This window comes from Panthera leo, chromosome B2, assembly GCF_018350215.1.
Source record: "Panthera leo isolate Ple1 chromosome B2, P.leo_Ple1_pat1.1, whole genome shotgun sequence".
NCBI classification, from domain to species: Eukaryota; Metazoa; Chordata; class Mammalia; order Carnivora; family Felidae; genus Panthera; species Panthera leo.
Genome location: NC_056683.1, coordinates 6,962,389 through 6,979,135, shown reverse-complemented (window position 1 = coordinate 6,979,135; position 16,747 = coordinate 6,962,389). Strand labels below are relative to the sequence as shown.

Sequence of the window (16,747 nt, the reverse complement as noted above, 5' to 3'; positions counted from 1 at the left end):
AAGTTGGGGCCCTGTGTCGCGCTCTGCCCTGCCAATGTGGAGCCTGCTTGGGGTTCTCTCTCTTTCTCTCTCTCTGCCCTTCCCCCACTGGTGCGGGCGCTCTCTCTCTCTCTCTCTCTCTCAAAATAAATATACTTAAAAAAAAAAGAAAATGTTATTGACTTTGCCATCATCAAACAATATGGTAGCTGGTAAAAGTCTCAATATATATGCTCATATATATATATATATTTATATATGTATATATATGAGCATATATATGAGCATATATATATGAGAGCATATATATATATGAGCATATATATTTCATATATATATATATATATGAAAATGTTAAAAACAAAACAAAACACTCATGTGGTTGCAGTTTATTGTTATAAACATTCTGACAGAAAAAGAAAGGCTGGCCATTTTTTTTAATCAGAGAGAGAGAGAGCAAGTGGGGGAGAGGGGCAGAAGGATAGAGGATAGAGAGAGAGAATCCCAAGCAGGCTCCATGCTCAGCCCAGAGCCCAAGGTGGAGCTTGATCCCATTCCCCTGAGATCATGACCTGAGCTGAAATCAAGAGTCAGAGGCTCAACCGACTGAGCCGCCCAGGCACCCCCAAAGGCTGGCCGTTTTAAAGAGAAGTAGGCCTTCTGTCTGTAATATTTCACACTGGAGAGATACCATGTCCATAGTAACTTTACTCGATGTGCAGTTAACATCCTTGTACCTTTAGGGGGCGCCTGGGCGGCTCAGTCGGTCAGGCGTCCAACTGGTGTTTTTGGCTCAGGTCATGATCTCCTGCTTTGAGAGTTCAGGCCCCCCAGTGGGCTCAGTGCTGACGGCGAGGAGCCTGCTTGGGATTCTCTCTCTCTCTCTCTCTCTCTCTCTCTCTCTCTCTCTGTCTCTCTCTCTCTGACCTTCCCGTGCTCTCTCTTTTAAAATAAATAAACTTAAAAAAAACCCCACATCATTTTACCTTTATATATATTTTCCAATCAAACATGATTGCATAGTTATGTTTTACTCATTTAGTATTCTAAGAACAGATGCTCTTTCACTCTTGGGATTAAATCTGCACCTTCATTTCTTTCTTTCTTTTTTTTTTTTTTAATTTTTTTTAACGTTTATTTATTTTTGAGACAGAGAGAGACAGAGCATGAATGGGGGAGGGTCACAGAGAGAGGGAGACACAGAATCCGAAACAGGCTCCAGGCTCTGAGCTGTCAGCACAGAGCCCGACGCGGGGCTCGAACTCACGGACCGCAAGATCATGACCTGAGCCGAAGTCGGACGCTTAACCGACTGAGCCACCCAGGCGCCCCCGCACCTTCATTTCTGCCTCTCCAAATGCAGATACATATTTGGGTTACTATTTTCTTTTAAAGTTTTGTTTCAGTAATCTCTACACCCAATGTGGGGTTCAAACTCGTGACCCCGAGAGCAAGGGTCACACGCTCTTTCGACTGAGCCTAGCCAGGTGCCCGACCCAATATTTTTAACGTAAGGATGCATGGAAACGGAACTCAAATTGCAACTGGGAAAGTCTCGGCAACTGTAACTGCTCTAAGGACTGCTAATTTTCCCCATTTCATTTTGTGATCCTTCTAGTAACTCGCTATTTATGACATTTCTGCTTTCTTAGTATCTGCATCATTCTTCACTCTTCATTTTGTCTCCACCAAATTTTCTGGTTGATTTTTTTTGAATGATTGTGCTCATGATGAATAGGTGGGCAGGCAAAAAAAAAAAAAAAAAGAAAAGAAAAAAGGAAAAGGCAGTGTAGTATAGCAAAGTGTTTTAAGAATTGAGAAAATAGATCTAAAATGCTTCTACCAGTGCATGGTGTGTAAGTGCTCAATAAATGGTAAACATTAGCAGCTCTGTCATAATTTTACTTATGAATATATTCTCATGGTTATTCTCTGACGAGCAGGGCGTTTGTTAGGTCTGATTTTGAAGAGCAAAACTGATGAGATGATTCCTAAGTGTCTTATTTAAGTATTTCAATTTTACAAGTATCCAAAGTGCTACATTTTGTCTAAAATTTGTCCCACCATGAAGAGTGACCAAAGAGAAAAGGGATAACACCATTTGTTCAAAGCTTATCATTTGGGTCATATGGGATATTTTTCTGAGGCATCTGAAAGTGTGTTTTCCTCACCAACTCCTTCTAAACAATGAACAAACTCTCTGAAAGACAGAAGCAGTGCTTGTTGGAGATTTCGCTGACCTTGAATGCAGTGTTGAATTTCTATGCTCTGATTTTCTGTTACTTGATCTCTACTCTATGCTTTACGAGTCTTTGAATTTATATGAAATCTCTAAACTCCCTAGAGTATTTATATATTTCAACAAATAATGTACATGTTCCCTCATTTAGAAAAACCTGAATTGTTCTGGAGGCAAAATATTTCTTTCTCAATGTTTAAAAAAGACAAAGCCATTCACTTCCATTAATCCTTTGGTGATAAAGATAAATACCAACTCAATACAGGTATCTATGCTCCAAAATTAAATGAAAAATGTAAGGCATTTGGTAATAATGAAAGATGAAAAACTCAATCAAAATTATTGTTCCTCTTCAAATACCATTTTCATGACTTCAAAATTAGACATCTTGGTTTAAAAACCCCCTCCCTGGGGCAAATGGGTGGTTCAGTGGGTTGAGCATCTGATTCCTGGCTTTGGCTCAGGTCACGATCTCACGGTTCGTGAGTTGGAGTCCACGTCAGGCTCTGTGCTGACAGTGTGAAGCCTGCTTGGGATTCTCTCTTCCTTCTCTCTCTCTGCCCCTTCCTCACTTGCTTGCTCTCTCTCTCAAAATAAATAAACTTTAAAAAATCATAAAAATAAAAACTCCCTCCCTTTTATTGTTATGCACATTGTTGATGATTTCCTTAAATGGAAACGGTACAAATTATTTATTCTCAAAGTTTAGCATTTTGGTAATTATTTTGAAAGCTAAGAGACCTTTGGAAGGAAGAGTAAGAGATAATTGAGGCAAAGACTGAGATTATATCCTAAAAACTTTAGCAAGGCTTTCTGAAAGCTTTGGTTATTTTAACCACTTGCGGGACACCTTAATATAATGGCAAGTGCAGAAGTGAAATTGCAAAACCCATGTCCACGTTTGCTTACAGACAAGACTCTGCTGATCTCAGATCTTTCAAAAATGTGTTTTTATTGCATGAAGAACACATCGCCCCCAAAACGTAAGAAGAAATATGTAATTATAATATAATGAAAGAAACACTGGCAAGGCATGAAGCTAAATTTGGAGCCAGAAACAATTTGTGGGGAAGAAAACAACAGTAACTCCTCCAAAAGTATCACGTAAAGCAAAAATAAAAAGATTTGCACTTTAACAAAACAGAGTAGAACTCGCTATTTTAATAGTAATGACTTGTAGTAATCGAACATTTATTAGATGCCAGACATGTTTGACACAAATTATTTTGTTCATTTCAAACAGCCCTTCTCTCTCTCAAATGGGTCCTAAGATTATCCACATTGTATTTATTTATGTTTTAAAGTTTATTTATTTTGAGAGAGAGAGAGAGTGAGTGCATGCAGGGGAGGAGCAGAGAAAGAGTGAGTGAGAGAGAGAATCCTAACAGGCTCCTGGCTGTCAGTGTGGGGTCTGATGCGGGGCTCAAACTCATGAACAGCGAGATCATGACCTGAGCTGAAATCAAGAGTGGGACACTTAACTGGCTGAGCCACCCAGATGCCGCGACCCACATTTTAGATTGAAGGAACTAGGTTTCATATAGTCTGACAAATTGCCTACATTATATATTTTGTTCTCCCTTTTCATTCAACTTCACATGTTAAGCATTCTTGAAGTCACTAAATTGTACTTTAAAAAACCTTAAAGGCACCGAATATGGCTATCTAATTATGTAATTATGTAAATAGACCCCGTTATATGCATCTAATCCCCAATTATTGAATACTCACCAGCATTGATAACTTACTTGTTTAAACTTTGCTAATTATAAGGATAAAACAATAATTCATCCATTTTTCATGTGACAGAGTTTGAATAAATATTATCATGCAAGATTCAAATTAGAAAAATATTCATACTATGGAAACATTTTAATGTCTTTTTTTCCCAAAGAGTAGTTTGTAAAAGCTTCAAGCCTCCAAGAAATCAGTATAATGAATTATACTTATCTGTAACTGCCACTTTTATTAATCTTAGGGTGGCAATGTTCTTTCCATGACGGAGAAAACAGCAGTTTTGCGTGACATTGGTGATTGGTCATGAGGTCCACGTCGCCAGCATGCCTAACCACTTTGAAAACCTGCACCTTCTGTCCCCAGTCCCCGAATCCCATCATCAAGGGTAGGTAAAGATTTGACTCACTCTTCAAACTGATAATAATAAGCGCCTTGGGTCATTCCTTAAATTGTTCTTTAGCTCTGGGGCATCCACAGTGATACAGTCTATTCCCACCCTCAGCTTCTCTCTTGGATTCCAGAAGGCTGTGAGGCTTTAAGGCGTATGCTAAGTGGACACTGATAAAATATAGGGGTGACGAAATAAAGAAGCAGGGAACTTCCTGTGGCTTTTAAAACGGACAGAGAGGGGATTTTTCTACCCACGGTCGGGGAGGGGATTTCTTTTCTGTCTGATTATGTCTGCTAGAACATTCTAAAAGGAAAAGCCTTAACCCCACATACCAACCGTATATAAACGCTTCTGTTGGGTAAACCCAGAGGCGGCTAATGTTTTTAACGAAGACAAAAGCACTCAGAAAACAACTGCATTTATTTTATATCATAGTTCACGTCAGACTAATTGAATTTTAAACTAATTAAACAAGAAACCTCAATTAGGTATCTATTGTCTCTTGTACAATTATGTTGTTTTACTGCCTGTGTCTCATAGTTGTTGCCAAGCAGCTTTTTAAATCCTATCCCGAATTTTCCGAGACGGAAACAGAAGTGTTACACGTTTTGGACTTGAAGGTGTTTTGATAGGTATGTCTCTGCTGAAATTAGGTCCTTTTGACAAACAGGTGTTCTTAGTACATTTGACTTTTCAAACATCTTGACCTACTAGAAACAGCTGAGCTCACAGAGATCTAGTGCCTGAAAACTGATGATTGTAGTTGCTCGGGAGTATTTTGTATAACAACCCCCTCTACACCTAACCAGGTCACCATGAACACCACTTCCTACCCTCTCTGCCTCTCCGCTTTGAGCAAGAAAGATGATAACCTTTTCTTAAGTTTATTTTTTATTTTGAGAGAGAGAGAGAGAGAGAGAGAGAGAGAGAGAGAGAGCAGGGGAGGGGCAGAGAGAGAGAGAGAATCTCAAGCAGGGTCCTTGCTGTCAGCACAGAGCCCCATGTGGAGCTCAGACTCAGGAAGCCTGAGATCATAACTCAGCAGCAATGAAGAGTCATTATCTCTTTACCTACTGAGCCACCAGGTGCCTGCAAGACAATAACTTAAAAACAAGTTGGTTTCAAGGGTCAGAGAAGCTAAGATCCTGCCGCTTGATCACGTCGCTGGGAACGTAGGTATAAAAGGCACACTCTTTGGGAGAGTGGTCCCTGTTTAACTCTTTAAATGCATTTCACTTTTCCCCAAGCTTCCTCCCATTCCCCCACTTCTGGAGTAAGCTACCATTAGGTGATCACGTTCAGTTGAAGAACACTGGCTTTAAAAATAGCATTTCCACGTAACAAGACCTCTTATGTTGTCTCATGCAGAAGTTGCACTGGATATGAAATTGCATGTGTCATATGGGCTCCAGCTGGCAGAGGGCTTCTCTTCATTCTTCAGCACCCTTATTCACGAATCTACTCCTTTCGATAGATCTTTATCCTCATTTAGTCTAATAACAAAATAATAATAACAATAGCATAATAATAACAGCCTAATCCTATCCATGATGAAACACGCCATCACACTTTGTCAGTATATCGTGGCCTCTCACAGCCATTGTCTGGACTGTCCTACCCATAATCTCATTTAAAACAATCCTGAGAGGGGTGTCTGGGTGGCTCAGTTGGTTAAGCATCCGACTTCGGCTCAGGTCATGATCTCACAGTCCATGAGCCCCGCACTGGGCTCTGTGCCCACGGCTGGGAGCCTGGAGCCTGCTTCAGATTCTGTGTCTCCCTAGCTCTCTGCCACTCCCCACTCTCTCTCTCTCTCTCTCTCTCTCAAAAATAAATAAACATTAAAAAATTGAAAAAAAAAAAAAAAAAAGAAAAAAACCTTGAGAGAAATTTTAAGTATTACTTTGAACACCTTACCAGGCTGGTAAACAAGTGAGGATTGCCAGAATTCTCTCTTTGTTTCTCCTACTACCCCTTCCCATAAGCTTGTCCTGATAACCACACACCCACTGATTTCTCCTGAAATTCCTTTGTGTTGATGCAAAGAACATAGGATTTGGAATTTGAAGACTAGCTTGCGTTTCTCTGTAAGGAAGTCTCTGGTGACTTGTCTCTTAAATTATATTTTCAAGTCCTCAGAGATCAACATCTTCTGTGCTGGCCCTATATAGCACCACACCGCGCAGTCACCTGTAAGGGGTGACAAGAAGAGAATGATGGTCTGTGCCTAATAGAATTTCTTTCACCCTTTGCAGGTATGGATCCTTCTCTACTAGGTTTTCTTGCCTCTATTTCCTTACATTTCGTTTCAGTTTTTGATAGGTTTTTGGTTATTTGCTCTACCCCTCGAATACTCCGTCCAAATAATACCTTCACATGTACGTGTTTACCTGCTGTGATTCAACTACCAGACAATGACCTTTGATGTTTGGCTTCTACCACTATGGCCCATTTGGCCGTAATCACACTCACTCCGGGTCTCCCCAGCCTTTTTCCTTCTTTCCAACTTTGCTACATGACCTGTGTTTTAGTGCAGCACAGTGAGCGTTGAGAAGAAAGGCCACGTGTGCATAGTAAGACCTCTGCTTACAGAAACATCACATTCCTTCCTACTATGCGAATGCCCATGATGTCCTATTATCTTTTGCAGCCACTAAACATTTCTAGTTTTCTAGTGCTTTCTCTGTGAAGTTGAGAGAGGAAATGTATCAGATTTGTCTTTGTAGCAGACTGTCCTAAAGAATGTTCTAAGAATATGGCTCGACAGAAAAGCGAAAAGAACTTGTCTAGCATTTCAAAGCGCATCGTATTTGTTTTCCCTTGTTGAGAGAGGGTAACTTCTTTTGCCCAAAGTGGGTCTCCCCCACCCAGAGGCAAAATGGCTGATTGGCCCCAGCAACCCAGAGAGAAATCTCTGAGTTGTACTGAAACAGGTTAATGGTTTTAATTCGCCACTGGTCATTGTTGGTTACACTAGGAAGGAACATCTGTGTAGTTAAATACATGATAATTGTTGAAAGGTCTTTGTCCTTATAGCCAAGAGTACTATTCTGAAATATAAGGCTAGGTTGCAAAGTACAAGCTCACAGCTAGCTAGCAGGACTCAAAAAAAAAAAAAAAAAAAAATGTAGAAAGTTTTATAACAAGTGTGGTTACATGGAAACTCCTGTAAGTATCAGTTTAGAATAGTCTTGTATGTGGAGAAATGTCTCTTCTTAAAATAATCTCTCAGCTGAGATCATGCTTTTTTTTTTTTTCTTCTTCTTTTTGTCTAACCTAGAGGGAGTCCTAGTTACCAACAGCGTATTTGATATGAGCAGACCTTTACCTAATTCTTAATCACAACCAGCCCACTTTTCCTCTATTGTGGGAAGATTCTGGGAGCATTTGATGTATCATAACCGTGAAGTCTTATCTCTTACAATAGGCAAGAATCACTGAAAGGGCAAAGGCTACCCCTCTGATATGGCTGGTTTGACACGATCATGATGCTATTAATATATTGTGCCCCCCCCCCCCCCCGCCCCTCCCAAGAATACTACCGGTTCAGAACGCTGGATTCCAGAAGATGTGAACTCAGGACATCCTCACACTATCCGGCTCTGTCCCTTTGCCTGACCTCCACTCTGCTCTGGAGTCCCGGAGGAGGCTCCAGTGTCAGCCTTCAAGGAAATCAGATTAGGAGGGAAGCCTCTGACCCCGCCACGCCATCAATGGCTCCTGAGGCAAGGGTGGAGTTTGCTGTGCTGAGATCAGGACCCACGTGGATACCTCGAGTTTGCACTAGCCTGTTACCGGTTTCCCCGCGAACACGCTCTCATCGTGTCACTGCGTTGTCCCAACACTGCCCCACGTCACCCTTCCCAGGCTCCTCTGGCACACAGCGTGACCCGCGCAACCTTTACGGCCCAAGTGCTCTACAGACCAATGGGCCCCGGGCCACCCGGCCATCCGACCTGTCAGCTCTATCGTTCTAGAAACCACGGCGCCCACACTGGGGTCTCGGAGATAATGCACTCTCCGCGCTAGAACCTTCTCAGGGCGCGGGGCGTTGCGCGCGTCGACGCGCGCGCGGGGGCCCTCGCGGGGCGCGCGCACCCAGCCCAGCGGCCGCCACCCGCTCGCGTCGTGCGGCGTCGCCGGGGCCTCCTCCGAGGCCGGGTCCGCACCCCCGCCATGTCGCGCTACTGCCGGCCCAAGTACAAGAGCGGCGACCTGGTGTTCGCCAAGCTGAAGGGCTACGCCCACTGGCCCGCCAGGATCGAGCACGTGGCCGAGCCTAACCGGTACCAGGTGTTCTTCTTCGGCACCCACGAGACGGCCTTCCTGGGCCCCAAGCACCTGTTCCCGTACGAGGAGTCCAAGGAGAAGTTCGGCAAGCCCAACAAGAGGAGGGGCTTCAGCGCGGGGCTGTGGGAGATCGAGAACAACCCCACCGTCCAGGCCGCCGACTACCAGCTGGCCCGGGGGCAGGCCGGCGCCGACTGGCCCGGGCCGCGGCCGGAGGCCGGCGCGGACGCCACCGCAGGCCGCGGCGACCCGCAGGGGAAGGCGGGCGGCGACGCGCAGGCCGAGCAGGCCGCGGAGCAGGCGGCGCCCAAGAGGAGCGCGGGGAAGCTGCCGGAGGGCTCCCCCAAACGTCCCCGAGAGGCCGAGCCCCGGGAAGCCGAGCCGGAAGGGGAGCAGCCGCCGCCGCCGCTGGAGGAGCAGGAGGAGGAGGAGGAGGAGGCCGAGGCCGCCGGGGAAGCCGCGCCGCCGCCCCTCGTGGAGCTGGAGATCGGCGGCGCCACCGCCCCCGAGCCGGGCCCGGCCCAGGCACCGCCCGCGGAGGGGCCCGAGCAGCCGGGAGAGGCCGCGGCCGCGGAGGCGCAGGCCCCGGGCGTCGCAGAGCGCGAGAGCCTGTAGTCACCGGTTTGGAGAAGAGCCCCCGCCCCGTTCCTGCTGCGGCCTGGCTGTTAACTGGGGAAACTGGCCACGGCCTACGAACTGGGACGCCTCCCCCACCCCCCACCCGCTCTCCTCCTCCGTCCAACCCCTTCCCCCCCACCAACTGCGCCCGGCCCTGGGGTTGACCTGGAGGGGCAGGCCACCTGGCCCCCGGCACCCCTGTGATCAGAGCCAGGACTTCCACCCCCACCCCCACCCCCTCCGGGGTTGAGCTGAGCCCACCGCGCCCCTCCCGGCCTGGAACTGTTTCCTAAGGTTTCAGTTGGGGCGTGGACCTGCCGTTTGCACCCTCTCTCCCTCCCCGGGGCATTCTGGACCTCTGCGTTGGAATCAGGGGTAGGAGGGGAAGGGGTGCAGGATACAGAGCATGGGTGGGTGCGGAGGGGGACTTCCAGGGGCTAGGAAGGGGCAGTCCTCAAACTGGGCTGGTAGTGGGTGGCCGTCTTCCAGAGCTCCTGCCCTGCCCACCCCCCCCCCCCATGCCTGTTATACCCAGCAGCTTGCATTCCCCCAAAGTGGGAGGCCCTGTCTCCCATCTGGGTCTCCCCTTTTGCTGACCCAGGGATTTGTCGTTTTTTCACCAAATAATTTGAGAGCTTCCAAGTTGTTTGTGAGGTGGGAAGGGTCAGCTTTGCCCAGCTCTTTGGAAGGGAGCAGTGAGGAACATCTATCCCCATTCAGATGTCTGGGCTACTGGAATGTTCCGGGGAGACTCCTGGCCACCCCTTTTCCCTCTCCCCACAGCCTCAAGGCCACCCTACAGTCATCTGTATCACTCAGGCATAAAACAAAAGGCACGTTGTTTAGGAAACCTAATTTTTAATGCAAAGAATTTTATTTTTTATTTTTCAAAAATGAACTACCCTGGCGACGTCTTCAGTCAGCTTGCCGCTCTGCCATGGTTTACCCCAGGTCTGAGATGGACTAGGACGTTCTCTTTCCGTTGGGGTTTGATGACTTTCTTTTTGTAGTTAAGGCTTTGGTGTTCCTTGGCAGGTGCCATTTTCCATCCACATCCCACAATCTGCCTCCTATCCCACCCCCCAGCATTGTCACCAGACCTGAAATGTAACTTCCTGAGAAGAGAGAGGGCTAAGTGCCCCCTGCCAGCCTCTTCCTCCACTCTCTCTGGATGCCTCTCTTGTCTGTTGTCTCTTTCACCCTTGCCCTTCTCTCTTGGGCTCTGATGAAAAATTGTTGACTGTAGCTTTGGAAGTTGAGAGCTGAACTATTTCAGTTCCAGGAAATAAAACCCGTTGATTACTTTAAATACATCTCAGGCCTGTTCCTTTGGTTTCTGAAGAATTGGCCCTTCACTTTAAGGCTCCTCCTGTTTTCTGTCCATCCTGTGTGAAAAGCAATCATTTGTTGTGGACAGGGATATTTTAGAATCCCCTCCACTTTGAGAAACCTTCCATAGTATCCACCACCCCCCCCCCCCCCGCCCCACGACGCACACTGTTTAGAACCAGTGGGAAAAAGTCACCTTAGAATGTATGAATGGTGACACCCTGGGACAACCACTGAGTTTCTAATATTCTGCATTTACCAAACAGATTTAGAGAAGAAGAAGGGTAAGAGGATTGGTTCTTTTCTTATTGTCGTGATTGCTTTCAAAGATCTCATCACTACTCTGCTGATAAAAGGCTCTTGCTTTATATTTCCCGTTCTTAAAATATGTAGTGTCTGCAGAATATTTTGTGTATGTGTTTTTCCCCAGTGGTTTTGTGCGTATATCTGGGGATATTGAAATATCCTTACTCATAATCACATGCTGGTTTCCAGGTAGGGTATTTGTCAACATGTAAAGACTTAGTAAATAGCAGAGTGCTTTTCAGTAGAACACACGAGGCAGCTAACCAGCACGGTGGGCAACAGAAGACGTCACCGTGCAAGATGATGCTATTTTACTCGAAGGCTTATATCCAGACGATTCCTTGTTTTTCCGCTACTGCTATTGCAGTATTATTAATACTAGGAGTTAGTCTTCAACGAATGTTTACCATGTGCGGAGAAGAACGACCTGGTTCAATCTTTGTAATGATCTGGGAAGGTGCACATTAAAATTCAAATTTCCCATCGGAAACAGCTTGGTTCAGAGAGGTTAAGTGGCTTTTCTTGCACTTCACAGGGCTCTCGGGAATCAAATTGCAGATTTCACTGGTCCAAGCCTGAGCTTTGTCCCCCGAGTTACACATTCAAAAACAGCACTGACCATGAAATCCGAAGTCAACAAAATTGCTATTTTAGTATCAATAACAAATAATGATGAGAGCAGCTAATTGATATGTTCTACACGTAAAGTCTTTATTAATACAACTACCCAATTAGGTACCTACTATTCTCTATTTTAAAGCTGGGGGAGCTGAGGTTCAGAGGTGCTAAGTAATTTTCTCAAGGTCAGACAACTAGTAACCTTGTTTTATTATAGTTTATGGGTTCTTGAATAAAACATCCTATTGGAATAAAATAGGAGTGCTTATTTTTCATCTACTATTTTGAAGGGAACATTTAGAAATTGACAAAGAATTTTTATATTAACAAAGAATAAATTAACAAACACTGCTAATGGGTGTGTAAAAAAAAGTTAAAAGCAAAAAACAAAAAAAACCTGACAATGGTTTTGTCATTAAATGACTTGGTGAGATGGTGAGGACAATTGTACATTCCCTGTTTTTCAAGAAGTATGTAACTACGGGAAGTTCAAATATGGATTGGTATGTTTGCCACAGGCAGGCATGTGATTTTGATAAGTTTTTTTTACGGGGGGACGTCTTCTGAAATGGTTCAATAACTTGAAAGCTAGAAAATGAAATTACTACCATTTGAGTCCTTCATTTTGTGTTATCTCTTCCTTCCCTTTTTGTCTGTAATGTCAGGGATAGAAAAAAGTTGGTGTTTATTAGGAAGCATTGCATACGTTTGTCTTCTCAGCGACTATAATACGGTCGTGATAATGGTAATGCAACTAACCGTACCCCTCAACAGTGATGCGCAGAATTAGCAAACACAATGAAAACTCAGTGAAGGAATGGAAACATGGAAAATCTGTATTCTCAGCCCTCTTCTCCGACACAGCAGACCCTATGAGTGTTTTTGGCTGTCTAAAATTTCCAGTCATTCTAGTGCTGCGGTCTTTTTTTGTTTTGTTTTGTCTTCTTCTGAAAACCGTGTGCCTCGGTGACAAAATTACTGATCGATAACCAGCTACCTTGCCAAACGAAGAGCACTCCTGGGCTGTCTGCCGATGCGGTGTTGGGGGGCATTCAAATGTGTTGAGGAGTGTTTGGAAGGTCTCGTTTGAGCGTTCCATGCAAATGCATGCTGAGCATGTTGTCAGTGATCGGCACACACACTTAACATACTGGCTTAGGTAAGGCTTTCCAAGTGTTTGGTATTTCACACAAACGTCACTGGTTACATCACTTTGGCAAGGGACTTTGCCACTGACAGTTGTAAATTCTCTGTCTTCTAGCTCTCAACCCGTTCTGCAAATTCTCACCAAAGGTGCAGATTCTTCTTTTTGGCTCGTACCTCCATTTTATGCCCCTGGAAGTGTAGTAGATATTCAGGGCACACAGGACATCTTCAATTCCCTTCATCATCAACACTCTTGTCAAAGAGAAGCTTCTACTAACCTCTGCTGCGTATACATGCTGCTACTTGCATTCGGAAAACACTGCCCCCCCCCCCCCCCTTCTGGGCCTGGCCAACTACTCGAGGTAAGAGCCACCCATGTGTTCCCATAGTTCTATGCTCGCATTGGCCATACTGTCATTTCCTGTGAAGTTTGTGCTTTTCCACTAAACTGGAGGAGGAGAAAGAACATATGTTTCGTTAATAGTTTATCCCCATTCCCAAAACAGGCCATAATTTCCCAAAACAGGCCATAACAAGCACACGGTAGATATTTGGCAGTCACTTAGAAGTCTGCTATGAGATACTCCTTAGAATCATGATGCTGGAGTAAAAGTCGTATGTGAGGTTGAACCCATTCTGACCCCCATAGGGAGGCAGAGGAAACTGACTTGTCCGCTAATGACATATGCAGGTTGGGGTGATTTTACGTCCGTTGTTTTCATCATGCCCAGGTCCCCAGGCAGGGACGAGAGAATTCCGGTTGCTGCCTTCTTCAGACAGAAGCCATGTATTAACCCTTCAGCCAGAAATCAACAAGAAGTGTGAGTATGCCAAGGGGAACTGGGACCTGCCACTCCCTCAGCCTTTTATGATATAGATGCCTCACTGGTGTAGACGCTTCTCAGAATGGAAGGTATTTAAAGGAACAGGATCTGTTCACTACACAATCTGGCTCCAATCTCACAAGCCAACTAGCTGGCCTGTATAGAAACACTTCTGTTTCCTACTCCTGGTGGAAAAATTGACTGTATTAGACTTTGAGATCTTTAAAATAGAGACCTCCTAAGTGGTTTCCTAGAGTAATTCTGACAGCAGGCGATTTTCCCTTTGCAGTCTGGTTTCACATGTAAATTTCAACTTCACCGAGATGGTCTTGAGAACACACAGAAAAGACTGCGGCCAAGGGCTCCAGATGGCCTGGGGCAGCTTGAGGCGTATGTGGATCAAGGGCATCCCTTGTCATGGAGTGGCCGAATCTTTGGCGTGGGGACGGGCGGAAAACAAGCTTCACCTGCTTCCTGCCTGGTGTGTGGTCAGTGCCTGAGGACTGTGGACCATTTGGTGAGTGCCCTTGCCTCTCTGATTTTTGCCACTTTGAGACCGGCTCTTCTTTCCGCCCAAAACACGAACAGCTGCATTCGCTTCTCCCCTGATGAAGCTTTTCCTAAATGTACTACATCAGAACTAGGTTTTGCTCCAAAGTTGGATAAGACCCTGGTTTTCCTGTAACAACATCTACTCCACTCCCTGATGCTCAGTAAAACAGTAAAATCCCTTACCCAGTAGGGTATACGTTCTATGGAGACAGGAACCGTGATCATTTTGCTTCCAAGAGCCCACCAAAGTGCCTGGTTCACATGAAGCTCTCAGTTGATGGCTGTTAATAATGAAATGAATGGATGACAAATCACCCCCACTCTCACCCCAAACGTCAGAGGAAAACTTGAGAAATTTTGTCATGCCCAGTAAAAACTCTAAGGGGAGCCTAAGGATTTTTTTTTAAAGGTGTGTGCCCCACTCATTGAATTAGATCATTTTGTCATTTTATATAGGTAGGAGTTGGTCTCATAAAATAACAAACCTTAGCAAGACTGAAGCCCAAGGGAGATCAATCAAATTATCCAAGGTCGCCATGTGAATCAGGGTGTGAATAAGCATATTCAACACAGTCATCTGGTTCCTTTTTTTTTAAATGTTTATTTTATTTTTGAGAGAGGGAGAGAGAAAGGAAGAAAGAGCACGAGCAGGAGAGGGGCAGAGAGAGAGGGAGACAGAGAATCCCAAGCAGGCTCCGTGCTGTCAGCACAGAGGCACACCGTGGGGCTTGAACGCACAATCTGTGAGATCGTGGCCCGAGCAAAAGTCGTACACTTAACCGACTGAGCCACCCAGGCACCCCCACAATATCTGGTTCCTTCAGTTACGCGTCCTCTTGAGTGCTTTGAGTCTTCCTTATCAGCTTCCCCTAATGAAAGAAGCAGCTTGGTGGCAGCTGGCCTTGGAGCGCCCCAGACTCACCGTTAATTCCTGACTTTGCTGTTGAACAGCCGCGTGATCTCAGTTTCCCTCAACTGGAAGTTGTGACCATGATTTTCTGTGACAGTTTGGTTGTGAGAAGCACATGAGCTCATACGTGTGAGAATGTCACACACCGTACCCAGCACGAAGAAGGCACGATGTCGCTGTGAATCCCCCTCCCTTCAGCGTGGTCCGGAGAGCTAACGGCACCGTTTGTGATCATTGGAGCCACCTTAACACGCTTATTTAGGAAAACACTGGGGCCCTCGGCCAGATGCTGTGCAGCTCTTTACCGAGGTCCACTTGCCAATTCTATATTTAGCCTGCCCAGACACAGAGTGGCTGAGATCTTATTCTCCTGTTTCCTCATATGGCTCTTCAAATAACTTCTTTAAATTCCCTCACTGTTAGCAGAGTTATTTTACACACACATAGCCAATTATTAAACATTCCTCTTCTTTGGCCTGACTCAGCCCTCCCGTGGCCGATTTTATTGTTCCTGTTATTTCCCCAGGAGCCACTCACTGTTTTCCAACGGGGATTTTTTAAGCCCACCTCCTCGAATACCTCCTATGGGCCTGATTTTTCTTTTTTTCAACGACAGAAATAGTAATTGCGTTGCTCTGGCCGCTTCCTGGCTCCCTTGCCTTTTTGCCAGGGTACCTATCTGTTCACACCTAATTTTAATGAGCTGCCCAATTCGATTACTGGAAGGCACTGGGGTGTTACAAGGGATCGACCATTGTTTCCAGAAGCCCTCCCAGGTTTCGTGTCCTCCTGTGATTTACCGAGTGTCACTTAATTCTGCTTTTTCTTTTCTTTTTTCACACCCCGGCCGACTGCTCATCATAGTTGTCACCCACCTGTCTTGGCGACCTACTCAACACTTCATTAAAAATACGTGCAGCTCAGCTCCTTTCTCCCCACCCCCCTCTCTTCACTTGTGACCAGGCCTGTTTTCCCCTTTCACTTGCCATTATTCTGCTGCTTGGGCTTGGTGGCTTCTTCGCAGGCCACTCCTCAGGTCCTCAGCCGTGTCTCTGTTTCTCAGCCTGCACTTCATCCGCTTCCTTCCTTTTCATTAGTGTCCCTGTTTTCACTCTCAGATGTTTGGGACACGTGCACTGATTACAGTCCGTGGCTGCCTTGAGAACAACACCTCGAATACGTTATTGAAACAAAAGCAAGAAACAGGAAAAAGGCCAGAGTAACGTTGTATGAGAGTCCCTTTTGTGTGTGTGTGTGTTTTTTTTTTTTTTGAAAATTAAAAATCTGCTAAATTATTAGACACCTAATAACAACGTTGCTCTCGTAGGCTTGTTGGATGTGGGACCTGGAGAGAGGAGCATTCTTGCTGCAGTCCCAGCGGGGCGTGTGGGGAGCACTGGGGACAGAGCGGTGACACGACTAACGGCCATCTACCCTCATGAAGCTCATATTCTAGGGGAGAAACAGATAAGTAGACAGTAAATAAATATAATGAAAGTTTCCCAATGCAGTCACATCAAAGTGGGACAGAGAAATGACTAAGGGGCATATGTTTTCAACGATATTAAAACTAAACTTTGTGTCTTATAAGACTCTGAGTGAGTCTGGGGCTCACTGCATATTAAACTGTTTTAACAGAACTAAATGTTTCTGTCCTACTGTGACTTCATGGCACTATTGTCTCTGCTGGTGGTTCTCGGTCATTTTAACGCATAGACAATGACCCCAGAGTCTTTCATGCTGGTAAGTGTCCCTGTATCTGTGCAGTGACAACACTAACAAAATTGCACCCGTTTATTGAGTACTTA

General features: G+C 45.3%; 1 protein-coding gene and 1 long non-coding RNA gene across 2 annotated transcripts; both read left to right on the top strand.

The window, feature by feature from the left end:
• The first annotated feature begins 8,432 nt into the window (after positions 1 to 8,432).
• On the top strand, positions 8,433 to 10,563 carry HDGFL1 (HDGF like 1). Its single transcript, XM_042937777.1, has one exon. It carries the CDS (start codon positions 8,523 to 8,525, stop codon positions 9,249 to 9,251), a length of 729 nt encoding a protein of 242 aa, XP_042793711.1. The 5' UTR covers positions 8,433 to 8,522; the 3' UTR covers positions 9,252 to 10,563.
• A 2,838-nt stretch (positions 10,564 to 13,401) lies between these two features.
• LOC122218932 lies at positions 13,402 to 16,169 on the top strand. Its single transcript, XR_006202179.1, has 3 exons — positions 13,402 to 13,474; positions 13,767 to 13,994; positions 16,058 to 16,169. It is a non-coding gene; the product is annotated as an uncharacterized LOC122218932 (long non-coding RNA).
• The last annotated feature ends 578 nt before the right edge of the window (positions 16,170 to 16,747 follow it).